The following is a 14,706-nucleotide window of genomic DNA, read 5'->3' on the forward strand; positions in this document are numbered from 1 at the left end:
ATAACTTTATATGTAAGTTCCTACCTATATATTCCTAGATCTACACGAAAAGAAGTAGTGGAAATCCTGGCAGTTGCTCAAAAAGAAACATTTTGGTGTTGTTGCCCGCAGAATGCCCTGGCATCATATAAACTGCAACTAAGAGGGAATAGACTGTTGTTGTAAAGACAGAGTCATGGCAGAAAGCAAAGCTCTCAATCCACTGGTCAGTAAACTGCCAGCTATCATTCATTCACTGATGGATGAACTTTAGGAAAAACAATAACAATGTCTCCTCCCAACACAGTAAAACTGAAATTGATTGTCGCAAATTATGGAGGCACAGTACAGAAGCAGACTGGCTGAAAAAACAGAAAGGAGATCCTAATGTCTCTGATGTGTCCGTTGTGCCTTACAGGGACTGTAGTCATACAGATTTGAGGGAGAAGATAGTTAACAGCTCTATTCTTCTCACGCTCTCCTGTTTTGCTGAAAGCGTCTTTAAAAAAATTGGACAAAAAAGATTAATGTATTAATAATCCAGTTTTAGAACTGCATGATTTTACAATATGTATCTGCAAACTACCATCTGTCGATTCTTAAAAGTTTTACTTTTTGATGTAACCTTTTTTTAATGAAAACACTTGAAGAACCTGAATCACTAAATAAAAGAAACATAAAGCCTTTTTATTATTCTAATATTAAGGTGGTGGGATCAAGCTTTGACATAAGAGAGAAAACATTTCTGTATTACGCAGCACCGATTTAAAAAAACATGCTGTGGGTTCAGCAGTCTTAAACGATGTGTTATTGTGTTATAACCGCTTTATAGAGAGAGATCATTTGAAGATATGAATTAAAAAAATACTCTTTGAAGTCTCTGTGGGCTTGAAAAAAAAAATGTCGGTGTTAATACATCTGTTTGCTGTCAGGCTTACACAAAGCACCCAGGCAAACAAATGTGACTGTCAGAGTAAAACAGACATTACGTTTCTATTGACAGCCACAGTCTTTTGGGACAGAAAGCAGCTATTCTGCAATCAATAATTGAACATGGCTTTGGTGTTTATGCTCAGAGCAAAAATGAATGGTCTGTATTTATGAATTGTTCATGAGGAGACTTTAACAAGAGCTGGGAGCTCTCAGAGCGATTGTTATTGAAATCGAGTCCAACCATAACAGCAGGAAAACTAAAGTGATACTTCTTATTGTAAAGGGAAGGGTAAAAAAATATGGAAAAAAATACATTTTTATCATTGTATCTAAATATCACCAATAATGAACATAACAGAATATTATGATCAGAAAACATTTCAAAACAAACGTTCAGCAGTTTTTTTTCAGCTGAATTTAAATACCCAATCTTCGGAGTGATAGGCACTAATGTTAGAGCTTCAAAGGGCCAATCACAGTTAAAAGTATAATAGAGGATTTTCGAACATTTTTTAAAAGACCCGCCCTCTCCTCTTTAAAAAAAATGCATGTGCACAGAGAGCATGCAGGAGCCCATTTCTCCTCGTGCACGCTCTGTTTAAAAGTTGCTGTTTGATTCGCTCATACAAGCTTACTTTCAAAAATAAGATTTGCAATTTTTCCACTATGTCAGACTCAACACCTGTAAGTGTAAGTGAAAATGGGGAAGAGCACGTACGAAGGCCTTAGGTAAACATATCACCAGAATGATTGACAATTAGGAGGACCACTTATTTAGATGATTCACTCAGGAAAAGAAAATTAAATACCTTTAATTGCATTCTCTACCCTATTGGCTCGTCATTTAATCCTTGCTAACAGGAAGTTCCCCTCACTTCCAAAACATTCTAAATGTCTTTCCTTCCGCTGGAAACGTTTAGGACTACAGTCCAAAATCCAAAGGTAACATTTCAGAGATTTGGCAACCCTTTTTGGACTAGTATGAAAATGAGTTTGATGCAGACTCTTTAAATTAGTAAATATATCATATTCTCCTCCGTTTTTGTTTTTTTTGTTTTTTGCTGGTTTGCTTTACAGTTTTGGTTTCCTTTAAAGGAAAGTTATTTGAGATATCTACATCTAAACTCAATTTTGTTTTGATTGGTTATCATTTTGTGGTGGTTATGGTAAACAGAAGTGTATAAAACAATTTTTTCCTCGACTACTTGCCCTAGAATGTTAATAGCGTGTACATTGAGCTGTGTCTTGTATTTACTGATTGCTCAGTTAATGGAAAACATTTTAAAATTAACATTAGCGCATTAAATGCTTATAGTACACTGTGTATCAAACTGTTCCGCCTCATTCAAAATTGTATTTTATGTGAAACCTAAATAAACTATATTGTTTCATAGTACAGATGTAAAAGTATGAAAGTCTTGTATCATAGTTATCAATTTAAAGTTGCCATGTCTATTGTCTTTGCTACAGGTCAATTACCTTTTGGCAGTACGTACTGCCATTTGAAAACTCACTATTTTGTGTTTTCCTTCTTAATTTTTTTTATTTTTTAATAACAAAAAAATATACCTATTTGTACTGTTAATTTTAAACTGTTGGACACCAGTTTATCTTTGTAGTCATGTAGTATTAATTTATAAATACCCATAAAATGCTTAAAATCTGTATAAGTTACATGTTTTCTTCTAAAAACATTCATTTAGGCTCTGATCTCCATGAGATGCGACTTATTATGAACCTTGATTGAATCCAGCTATCAAGAAGCAAATGTTAGTTTGTGTGAATTATTCTCACATAACTTTGTACCTTACCAAACTAATATAAATAGATTATAACTCTTCTCTTTAAATCATCAGTCATCAAAGCAGATATAAAATGAACCTCTTGGTGGGTAGCAGATAGGTTCATTTCATTACTTACTTTTTTAAACTTCCAAACATGCATTCTCTGCAGGCCGTCCCTTTATCCAAAAACGTGACAGTTTCTGATGCTGTCAATCAGTTACTGTAAAATTACCCTCAGGACTAAGTGTATTTATAAATGGTTGTCCTGGTTGGCTCTGGTTGGTGGAAGTAATCTTATATGGCTTTCCTAGTAATTTAATCTAAAGCATAATTGCTACTTTAAATTATGGTAACCAAAAGGGCTGCAACTAATGATTATTTTGCAAAACAATTAATCTGTTAATTATTTCTTTGATCAATAATTGGAGAGCAAAAGGTTCCTTAAAGATTTTTTATAAGATTAAACCAGGTGAAACTAAAATGTTTCCACTTGAGGAGCTCTGGATTTAACACACTGACAGAAAATCTTAAATACATATTTTTTAAATATCTTTTTAATGATTTTGATATAATTACTGCTCTAAGTGGGTCGCTCTGTCAGCTATAGGCATGTTTGGGGTCTCTATAGTCCATTTAATGATTGATTGATTGATTACTAAATTTGTTAAAAGTTATAATTATCATTATTAATCTGATTAAAGTTTTCAGGCCTAGTCACCAAAGAAATAATCTTTCAGCTCTACAGCAAGAAAAAAAAAAAAAAAGTGGTTTATGGAGCTGAAGGAGCCCTGCGATGGATAAATTTAGCAGTGCAACATTTTAAAGTGTCTGAGTGTAGACTGCAAATACAAGTTATTGTTAGGGACAGTTTGAGAGTCTCACAGCTTCTGGTATGAAGCTGTTTCTCAGTCTGGTTGTCCTGCATTTGATGCTCCGCAGCCTCCTCCCTGAGGGTAGCGGGACAAAAAGTGAGTGTGCTGGGTGAGTGGGGTCCTTCATGATGCAGGAGGCCCTTTTCCTGCATCTGGAGGTGTAGATGTCTGTGGTGGTGGGGAGGTTGACTCCAACAGTCCTCTGTGCAGCCTTCACTACTCTCTGCAGGGCTTTCCTGTCTGCAGCAGAGCAGCTACCGTACCACACGTTGATGCTGGAGCACAGCACGCTCTCCACCACACATCTGTAGAAGGAGATGAGGACTGAGCTCCCCAGTCCTGCACGCTTCAGCCGCCTGAGGAAGTAGAGCCGCTGATTCGCCTTCTTGACCAGAGCGGAAGTGTTGTTGCTCCAGGTGAGGTTGTTGCTCAGGTGCACACCCAAGTACCTGTAGCTGGAGACAACTTCCACCGCAGATCCTCCGACAAGCAGGGGGAGATGGGCGTGTCTGCTCCGTCTGAAGTCCACAATCATCTCCTTCGTTTTCTTGACGTTGATGCAGAGGTTATTTTCTCTGCACCAGCCCTCCAGGTGTTTCACCTCCTGTCTGTAGCTGGACTCATCACCGTTTGTGATGTTTCCAACCACTGCTGTATCATCTGCAAACTTCACAATATGACAGCCAGGATGGAGAGGAGAGCAGTCATATGTGAGCAGCGTGAACAGGAGGGGACTCAGCACACAGCCCTGTGGAGAGCCAGTGCTGAGGACTGTGGTGGAGGAGGAGATGTTATGGATCTTCACAGACTGCAGCCTGTTGGTCAGGAAGTCCAGGACCCAGTTGCAAAGTGAAATGCTCAGTCCAAGTGAGGAGAGTTTAGTTATTAGGGTCTGAGGGATTATTGTATTGAAAGCAGATGTGAAGTCCACAAACAGCAGACGGACGTAGGAGTCCTTCCGCTCCAGGTGGGTGAGAGCAGTGTGGACCACAGAAGAAATGGCATCTTCTGTGGAGCGGTTCTTCCTGTAGGCGTACTGGTGAGGGTCCACAGTGACGTCGATGGAGGCTTTGATGTGGGTCATTACCAGTCTTTCAAAGCACTTTGTGACTATCGGCGTGAGGGCTATTGGCCGATAGTCATTCAGACCCATTACTGTGGAGCTCTTTGGAACCGGGATGATAGTGGCGGTCTTCAGGCAGGTGGGAACAGCCGCTTGAGAAAGGGAGACATTATAAATGTCTGCTAGGACCTCGCAGAGCTGATCAGCACAGTCCCTCAGAACCCGTCCGGGGATGTTGTCCGGGCCAGCAGCTTTTCGCGGGTTGATCCTTTTCAGGGTCCTCCTCACTTCTGCTGGCGTCACACTGAGTGGCACCTCTCCAGGTGGGGGGGCGAGTCTGGTACTGGGTGGAGTGTCATGGTCCTCAAAGCGGGCGTAGAACTCGTTGAGGGCTTCAGGCAGAGAGGGGTCTTTAGCGCATTGTGTGTCACTGGTTTTGTAATCAGTGATGCACTTAATGCCCTTCCACATGCTCCGTGGATCCTGGGAGTTGAAGTGTCCCTGGATTTTCTGAGCATATGAAGCTTTTGCCCTCTTTACTCCTGCAGTCAGCTCTCTTCTAGCCCTCCTGAGCTCCTGTGGGTCGCCAGACCTGAAGGCAGCATCCCTGGCTTTCAGCAGAGACCGCACCTCTGCATTCAGCCAGGGTTTCTGATTCGGGTAGCAGGTCACGGTCTTGGTGGTGGTGACGTCCTCCACACACTTGCTGATATACCCGAGGACAGAAGATGTATAGTCCTCCAGATCCAGCTCGCCCTCAGTCTCAGCAGCCTCCCTGAAGATCTGCCAGTCTGTGCAGCCAAAGCAGTCCTGCAGCACCGAGTCTCCGTCGCTGGGCCACACAGTGATGGTCTTCTGTGTGGGTTTGGGGCGGTGCAGTGGTGGGTGGTATGCAGGGACCATCAGGATGGAGATGTGATCGGAGAGTCCGAGGTGGGGGTGGGGGAAGGCCCTGTACGCGTCTCTCATGTTGGTGTAAACATGGTCAAGCGTATTGTTACCCCGTGTTGGAATGTTCACATGTTGGTAAAATCTCGGCAAAGTGTCCGTCAGTTTTACGTGGTTAAAGTCACCCGCCACCACGTAAAACCCCGCCGGGTGCTTGTTCTGGAGCGAGCTGATGTGTTCATAAAGCTCCTCCAGCGCGTTGTTAGCGTTAGCATCCGGTGCTATGTAAACAGCAGTGACGAACACAGCCGTGTACTCCCGCGGCAGATAGTGTGGCCGACACTTTACAGTCACATATTCCGCCGCCTCAGAGCAGTGGCTGTTTTCCAACACGCAGTTTGTACACCAACCTTTGTTTACGTAGGCTGAAAAACCCAACAACTAGTTGGGAATAGGTTGAGGATTGTTTCCCTTAAACAGAAATATAACTTTTACCTTCATTCATTTGTAAGACAAACATGCTTTAGTAGGAGAGTTTCTTTAATTTAAATGAACTGTAGCGGATTCCAAAAAAAGGTTGCTACTTGTTGATTTGGGATTTAAATGGGAAGCCAACCCATCACAGGGAATTGCTGCTAAAGACGATACACTTATTTCCATCCTAATCTTCCACAAGTTTTATCTCATTACATACAATACAAGCCTGAAATCCAGAAACAAATTTAAACGAAATAAAATGATACAGATGCTAACAAGCAGAAAATATGCTGAAACTTTTAATAAAGATAAGAAATGTGGCCTTATACGAAGTGTTGTTTTCCATACTGATAAGGAGATGCGCTCTATCGAAGCCAAAGCCCTAATTAATTCCTATAGTATAATTTGACCTTTCAAGAAAATTTAAGGAACCTTATAATTACCGTATTTTCACGACCATAAGGCGCACCGGACTAAAAGGCGCAGTCTCAGTTATGTGTGCCATTTCTGTATTTAACACACACATAAGGCGCACCGGACTATAGGGCGCGTTTTTTATATACAGGTACATGTCCTCTCAGGTGGATTTTCCCACTTAAAAACATATTAAAACTACTTTATTCCCACTGATCACAGCAAATAAAGCTGCAAGGTGTATTTATTACAAAGTATTATTCAAACCTGGGAACCGGCCGTGAGAGACACATCGCTGATGACACAGGGCTGTGATTACTCCTCTGATACAGTTTATTGACGCATAAATTAACTTAAAACATAGGCAGGATAATAATCTGGATGAACTGACTGCAATGATTAAATTTTCAGGTGGACTTTCTCACTTAAAAAGATTTAGATTATTTAGATGAAAAAACACCTGCGGAGGTGAGCCCGGATGCACCGCGGCCCAGAGGCTGCTGTTGAATTAAGTTTTCAGGTAGAAAAATAGAGCTGGAGCAAAACTGAGTATGATTGTGCTTTATTCAAGTATTTATTACAGAGTATTAATCAAACCCATCAAAGTCCTCATCCTCTGTTTCTGAATTAAACAGCTGCGCTAAATCCGACATGCCAGTTTCCCCTTCTTCTTCGCTGTCAGAGTCACTTTCCGTGCCGGGCGGCTCCTTGGAAATAATGCCGGCTTTTGCGAAAGCTCGAACAACAGTCCCAGCAGAAACGTTAGTCCAAGCATCTACAATCCATCCGCAAACGGTGGCGTAACTTGCCCGGCGCTGCCTTCCACTTTTAGTGAAACTGTGCTCTCCGTCTGTCATCCATCGCTCCCACGCCGCTCGCAGCCTTACTTTGAACGGCCGGTTCACACCGATGTCGAGCGGTTGAAGTTCCTTTGTCAGACCTCCCGGAATAACAGCAAGCACAGCGTTCATTTCTTTGACCTTTTTTTTCACATCGGCTGTGAGATGGGCACGCATGGAGTCACAAATTAACAGAGATGGTGATGCGTGGAAAAAACCACCTGGTCTCCTTACATACACCTCCCTCAGCCAAGCTTTCATCATCTCCTCGTCCATCCAGCCTTTTTCATTCGCCTTAATAACAACTCCAGCTGGAGTTGAAACGCTGGCCCCACTCGTTCTTTGCTCCACGATCCACCGCTCGAGTCTTTCCTCCAACTCGGGCCACCTCGCCTTATGTCCGCGGAAACTCAGCTGCGTCTTCTTCACCAGTCGGAGTTCGTTTTCCAGCTTCCTCCACTTGCGAACCATCAATTCATTTATATTGAATTCTCTCGCAGCTGCTCGATTTCCATGTTCCTCTGCGTAGCTGATAGCCTTCAGTTTAAACTGGGCTTCATAGGCGTGTCTCTTTGCCATTTCCAGGGTTGTTAAGACAACAATGTTCTGCATAAAGCACATACCTGTTCTTTTATACACAAGCCACGCCCACACTTCCCCCTTTAAGGTTCTCACATACTCATGGTGGTCTCAACAACGTCCGCAGATAGGGCGCACCGCACCATAGGGCGCACCCCACATTTTGAGGGGAAAAAAAGACGTTTAGGTGCGCCTTATAGTTGTGAAAATACGGTAAAATGAGGAAAGCAAAACAAAGTGTGACCACATTTTTTGTCACAGCCGGGCTAATTGGGAACATATAACTGAAAGAGATGATACAATAAATCATTAGTGTCTGTCTTATTGTTCCCCTTAACCCATTTCTCTTTGTCTCCCGTGACCCAGATCCTTTAAATCCTGTTTCCTGTGCCGTTTTCCTCACTAATTGACAAAACAACACTGAAACACATGCAGCAGAAGCTGCACAAGTAAATCCAGCCCACACAAAAGCTCGACGAACTCAAGTCTTCTCAACACAGAGAATACTTCTAATATTTAAAAATCAACGCACAACATGTCAATCTCTGCTGCTTCAGTGCTTTTCACAGTACGAGCGGCAAGCAGTACCTGACAGCCCCCACATCTGCCAACACTGGGGAATTAAACCCACAGTTTGGTTTTCAACCGGCACACTTGCTGAAGATCTTTGATTTAATCTATTATTCAGTTGTTATGCAACTCTGCTGTCAGCCAGAATCATCCATAGTCCCAAAAAAATATGCGATTGCTCTTGAGCTTTATCAAAAAGCAGACAATCACATCGTGACAAGATAAAGGAGGAAACAAAAAAAAAAAAAAAAAAATACCAGTGTGGTTTGTCAGTTCTTCTACTTGCTGAAATTCAATCACTGATCTGTGGCATGCTTTAAAAGATGTGGGAGGTCAGGATGGCGGCGAGAAAGAAAAACTTTATTTCTAAAAACTGCGCGCAACTAAACTTTCCGTGAATGGTGAGATGAATTTCACATTAATCATTAAACATAACAGAGCTTTCATTTATTCAGTCAACACCTATTTTAATAGTGAAGGCTAAGAATTGTTGTTTGTGAGATGCTATTGGAACAGGAAAAGGTGGGGGAACAGCCCCATCTACTGGTGGATTTAAGTCTAACATCTATCATTTGTTTTAATGATTTGATGGGATTAATGACAAGCAGAAAGCAAAAACCATTTTAATGTCAAGGAATAATGATACATTGTTTTCTTTTTGCAAATAAAATCAAATCTAAAAACAAATGTCTGTATTTATGTTAATATTGAAACTGTGCCCAACTCTTTCCAGAACTTTTCTAATTAGTCAATAGCATAATAAAGTCTGGAAATAAATCTTTGTGTGAAGTTTGCTGCTACAGTTAATGTATCAACAAACTTCTGGATAAAGGTAAAGGAACACACCAGACGGGTCGGTATAAATCTATAGCATTTTAAGGCAGAACATCTCAGGCAGCAGATCAATTCACGAAACTTCAATAAGTAACGATTTGTTAATTGTTTGTGAGTCGGTCTCCCCTGTCCATTGTTTTTGAGCATCCCCTCAGCATGATGCTAACACCACCATTTAACACCATGGAAGAATACGGTCATGGTGATTTTCAGAATAGCTTATCCACTATTTTAGTCCCATCTGACCATTTAACCTTCTTTCACATATTTGCTTTGTTCCCAATAGTTTTTATTTTTGCTTTAGAAGAGATTTTTGAGCGATTTCTGAACTTTTTCATTGGATCCGTTTCATTGAAGCCAGATCTCAGGATACATGATTAGCAGCCATCTAAATCCACATGCTCCCCTAGTTAGCATTGGCCCTTTTCCCTGATATATGTTTCCCTTTTTAACCTCAGAGGTTAAGAATTTGGCCGTTTCCTTTTCATTTTTAAATTAGGGATTGAATAATGCTCTGTAAGATGTTCAAGGTTAGAAAAATTGTTCCTCCAACCTAATCCTGCTGTAAACATGCCCACATTCTTATCTCTGATGTTTTTGCTTTGTTGCTTGGTCTTCATGATTCTTTTTGTTCCCTTCTGCTCTCTAAAAACTATCTGAAGCAGAACAGATAGTCATTTAAGATTTAAATACCTGCAGTAGGTGGCTTCTTAATAAAATGAGGAGGCTCGCTCAATACTAGGAGTATATGAGCAAAGAAAATTTAATGCACTCCATGCTTTTCAGATTTATATTTGTAAAATAAAATGCTTTACATCATGGATAATTTTTGCAAGGCAAAGAATTGGAAGTTTGTTATTTAGCAGGTAAGCTAAACACTATTTAACAGCAGTTAAGATGGATTTTAATGAGCTGGATTTATTGGGTAAGGATGACTTCACGTTTTCATGTCTACATTCTTACCATACACCTCTGGCTGCTTTGGAGTGGAATAATGGATGTTGATCAGAGCCTAAAGAAGACAAAAATCAAGGTAAAAAAAAAAAAAGACACAGCAAGATTACATTGCTTTTATTTCTATAAATTGAGTCACAGTCAAACCCTAACTCACCAGGATCTGGAGCATCGGGCTGAAGAGCAGGGAAATCATTTTCAAACACAAACGTGCTGTCATAGCTCGGATTTACCTGGATGGATTTATGCAGCAGGTTTAACCCAGAAGGAAGCAAAATACACAAAGATGACTCTAAAACATTTATGAAACAGTGTAGTGACAAAACCAATATTGATGACATCCGTTGGATTGTTCACAGCCAGAGTTCAACGGTTATGTTTAATTTGTTTTATTATTCATGCAAGTCTTCCTACCTCTCCGTTAGCTCTTGTGTTTCCAGGACAGAGAGGATTCCGGGGATCATATCTGGGTATTTGCTCCTCAGGAGGTTTCTCTACCTGCCCAGCCCAGGGTCTCTTCATGCGGTGGGCGGACACCAGGACCCAGCTGTCTCTCAGTGGGTTGTAACGCAGGTGCTGGTGCTCTGGTGATACAAAAGTGGTGAAGTAAAGCAACACAGAGAAACTAAGCACAGGGGATTGTGGGATGCAATCTACCAGATTGGGATTTGGTGCATCTAGTATGATGTTAGAGAAAGGCCAGTCATACTAAATTCCATTAGGAAAACCATTCCAACATCATGATACTGCCATCATCATCGTGGACTGCTGCCCTATGGGAAGAGGCTTTGCAGCATTCGATGAAGGACCAGCAGCTTCTGCAACAGCTTTTTCCCCCCTGCCATAAAACTGTTGAACTGTTTTTAAAATCCCTGTAAATAGAACTCAACTCAGTGTTTTTCTGCATTTTGCACCATATATATTTAATTATTTTGCACTGCTCTAAACCTTCCATATCAATGCCTTTTGCACCGTGTATTTAAACTGGTTTTCCTTTTCTGCTAGACTGTTTACATTTTGATCACCGCTGCACTTTAGAAATGGAAATCACTGCTAAGCTGCCAATTCACTGTTAAAAAAAGCTTTATGCAACGAAATTTCGTCTTACGTTTGTCTAAGTCCAAGTCTATCATCATGCAGAAGGGATGAAAATATGTAACATGACAACTCCCACCATGTTTTGCTGTGTTTCATTTGGTTTCCCTCCACCCTGTTTATTTTCTTGCATAGAACACTAGAATCAACAAAATGGTTACAAGGGATTGCTTAAGGCTTTTGCCAGACTTGTTCATTTAGTAGCTTGTAAGCCTGGAAATGTTGGTTTACAACTGATGCTTGATGTAAACCTTTCCACCTCACTGTCCCAGAGCTTCTTCCCATTTACTTGTGTTTTCTGAGCTGTAAGCTGCTTCTGCTGTCACTGGTTTCACTGGACGTTATTTAAGGTGGTCTGAAAATATTTCACACTTTTCCTATTTGCAAATAAAATCAAAAGAGTGTCCATTGTTTTAGTTCCACAATGCTTTAGTCACTTAGATTAAATCAAATCAAATGAAGAAGCTGATAAATTCAGGATTTTAATACAGTTTTTATAGCGAAGGTAGTAGCCTCAAACAATATGACCGCTTTGTGTCAAGGTCTGAAACCATGAATCTTCAGCTTTCTGTCTACTTTAATGCAGATCCAAACACTGCCGCATTACGTGTTTGTATGTCTAATTGTCTCAGACATACTATCCCAGTTGCTTTCTCCTATAAATAATATTTTACTGGACAGATAAGCAGATGATAAAGACTTAATAGTATAGAAAAGGAAAGAAGAGATTAATTCAGACCCATTTAAAAAATCAACACAGTCTGAAAGGTTACAAGTTAAACATGTAGGAAACCGGTAAATCTGAAGTGTTTTGGGTTTGTTTGTAAACATACACATTAGTACGGAGGAGGATTAGAGCCACTGAAAAAATAAAAAAAGTTAACTGATATTCTATATTTTATTTCAGTATAATATGAAAAAAAAAGTCAGAATTCTGACTTTAATCTCAGAATTCTAACTGTTTCCTGACAGCTAACACTAGGGATGCACGATATTGGGATTTTGGCCGATATCCGATAAGCCGATATTTTAAAACTCATGTAGAAGATAACCGATATCGATACCGATGTTAAAGCTGGACAAAAATAAGTAGTCATTGAAAATAGCAGTTTTGTTATCCATTTCTGACACTTTGAAAAATAATATACTCAAATATATTTTCATATGCTGATATCAAATTGATTTTTAAAAACGCGGTATCGATCTATTTTACTTTCAAAATCTCGTGAAATTTCATCGTTCTGTTACAAACTCTTGTGATACTTTGCAAATTCTTGTGAGATTTTGTTAGTAAAATAGATCGATAACGCGTCAATATATCAACATATAAAAATATGGCAAAATTTCATGAATTTTCGGGGGATTTCGTAGCATAACGATGACATATAGCAATATTTCATTAGTAAAAGAGATTGATATGGTGTTTTTAAATGGCCATATATCAGCATATGAAGATATTGTGATATTTTAATGTATCAACATTTTTCCCTCGTCTTTAGAAGTTTTTAAGTCTGTAAAAAAAGAAGTTTTTGAGGAAGAAGAAGAAGAAATAGTATTTTTTTTTTAGACTTTAGAAACTCAGAAGCTGATCAAATATCGGGTTAAATATCGGTGGGGTGGCCGATGTCCGATATTCAGTTTTAAGGCCGATACCGATAGGGGGCCGATTATATCGTGCATCCCTAGCTAACACACATGTTAGCATCAAGCTGTAGCCATGTCTGTTTTGGGGATGTTCTCTCTTGTTTTAATCCACTTCTTCCATTAATAAAACAGCATCACCGGGGACCCCTCGGGCATGTAAAAAGTTGCCTAATTGCATCATTTTCCACCAATGTGTTACTGGCCCTCCCAAACAACTCACATCTTTGTCAGTGAAGCTGAGTGCTCCCACATCTCTTCCTTTATGGTGACCATCTACATTAAGATCCAAAATTCTGGAATTTAAGTCAGAATTCTGAGAAAAAAATCAGAATTCTGAGATTAAGATCCAAAATTCTGGAATTTAAGTCAGAATTCTAAAATTAAAGTCAGAATTCTGAAATTAAAGTCACAATTCTGAGATTAAGATCCAAAACTCTGGAATTTAAGTCAGAACTCATAGATTATAATCTAAAATTCTGGAATTCAAGTCAGAATTCTGAGATTAAAGTCACAATTCTGAGATTAAGATCCAAAATTCTGGAGTTTAAGATCCAAAATTCTGGAATTTAAGATCCAAAATTCTGGAATTTAAGTCTGAATACGGAGATTAAATTCAGAATTCTGAGATTAAAGTCAGAATTCTGAGATTGAGATCCAAAATTCTGGAGTTTAAGATCTAAAATTCTGGAATTTAAATCAGAATTCAGAGATTAAAATCTAAAATTCTGGAATTTAAGTCAGAATTCTGAGAAAAAAAGTCAGGATTCTGACTTTAATCTCAAAATTCTGACTTTTTCATATATTAAACTGAAATAACATTTAAAAATCAGTAAACTTTTTTGAGTGGCCCTAATCCTCTTCCGTACATTAGAGTTGTGCCTTTTCTTCTATATATATATTTTTTAATAACTCGTATTATTTCCTTCTTCCTGGATTTCCACAGATATCGAGAACTTGCGCCAAAAGTAACATTACAGTAAAACATCGATACAAAACAGTTCAAATCGGCTGGATGTTCAACGTATACAATATAAGCAAGACATGGATTAGCTATTGGGGAGAAAAACTGCTAAAACGGCATTTTGCAGAAATATAAACAACAGGAAGCAAAGTCACGTGAGATAAAGCAGACAGTTGATTCCCTGTCAAACAAAGAGCTTTAATCTAAGCACTGTGACACTTTGATTCCATGTTTTGACCATGAGCTGGATAAACATTCATGTTTAGATAGACTGCAGCAGCAGTCAGGTGTTTGTTGACTCTCCAGCTTGAAATCCTGGATGAATGGAGCTGGAAGCGGAATGATCGGTACATACCTTTGGGATCAAAGCTGGGATCTGGAACACCGCTCATGATCTCTGTTTAAAAGCTCTTCTTCGATGTAGTACGAAGTAATCATTAACTCGAAGTGAACTTTAGCATGGTCCCACACTGTTCAGCCGTAGCCTTTTAGCCTATGGAGGAGCAGAACCAGCGGAAAGGCGTGCCGTTTGGGACTGATCACTGTGTAGAGCAGGAATATGAATGACCTTATTATTTACATAGTAAAAAAACAAGAATCTAAAGACTGTAGCAAATATAAACTCCTGATTCAGGTCTTTATTGATATTTATGTATTAAGTTAAAACATGAATAAACACATCAGGCTTGAGCTGTGTGCTGGTAACCTTGCACCAGCTACGCCCACCGGCTATGAGCCGGTTGCGGTCGAGCCAATTGAATCTGCCGACTCGATTAGGTGAACGATTTGTCAGTGCAGTCAGATTCTTCTTCTTGTGTCG

General features: G+C 39.8%; 1 protein-coding gene across 1 annotated transcript in view; it reads right to left on the minus strand.

The window, feature by feature from the left end:
- The window catches only part of galt (galactose-1-phosphate uridylyltransferase), a 55,555-nt gene extending 41,087 nt beyond the window's left edge, over nt 1-14,468 (minus strand). The window contains exons 1-4 of the mRNA XM_038268236.1: nt 14,242-14,468; nt 10,601-10,770; nt 10,344-10,419; nt 10,196-10,244 (exon numbers count right to left, since the gene is read on the minus strand). Of these exons, the coding sequence (XP_038124164.1) occupies nt 10,196-10,244; nt 10,344-10,419; nt 10,601-10,770; nt 14,242-14,278 (332 nt within the window). The 5' untranslated portion in view covers nt 14,279-14,468. The remainder of the gene's footprint in view (nt 1-10,195; nt 10,245-10,343; nt 10,420-10,600; nt 10,771-14,241) is intronic.
- Nucleotides 14,469-14,706: the final 238 nt, after the last annotated feature.

The sequence above is a fragment of the Cyprinodon tularosa genome, unplaced genomic scaffold (assembly GCF_016077235.1).
Source record: "Cyprinodon tularosa strain WSP-4 unplaced genomic scaffold, ASM1607723v1 ctg7, whole genome shotgun sequence".
Classification (NCBI taxonomy): domain Eukaryota; kingdom Metazoa; phylum Chordata; class Actinopteri; order Cyprinodontiformes; family Cyprinodontidae; genus Cyprinodon; species Cyprinodon tularosa.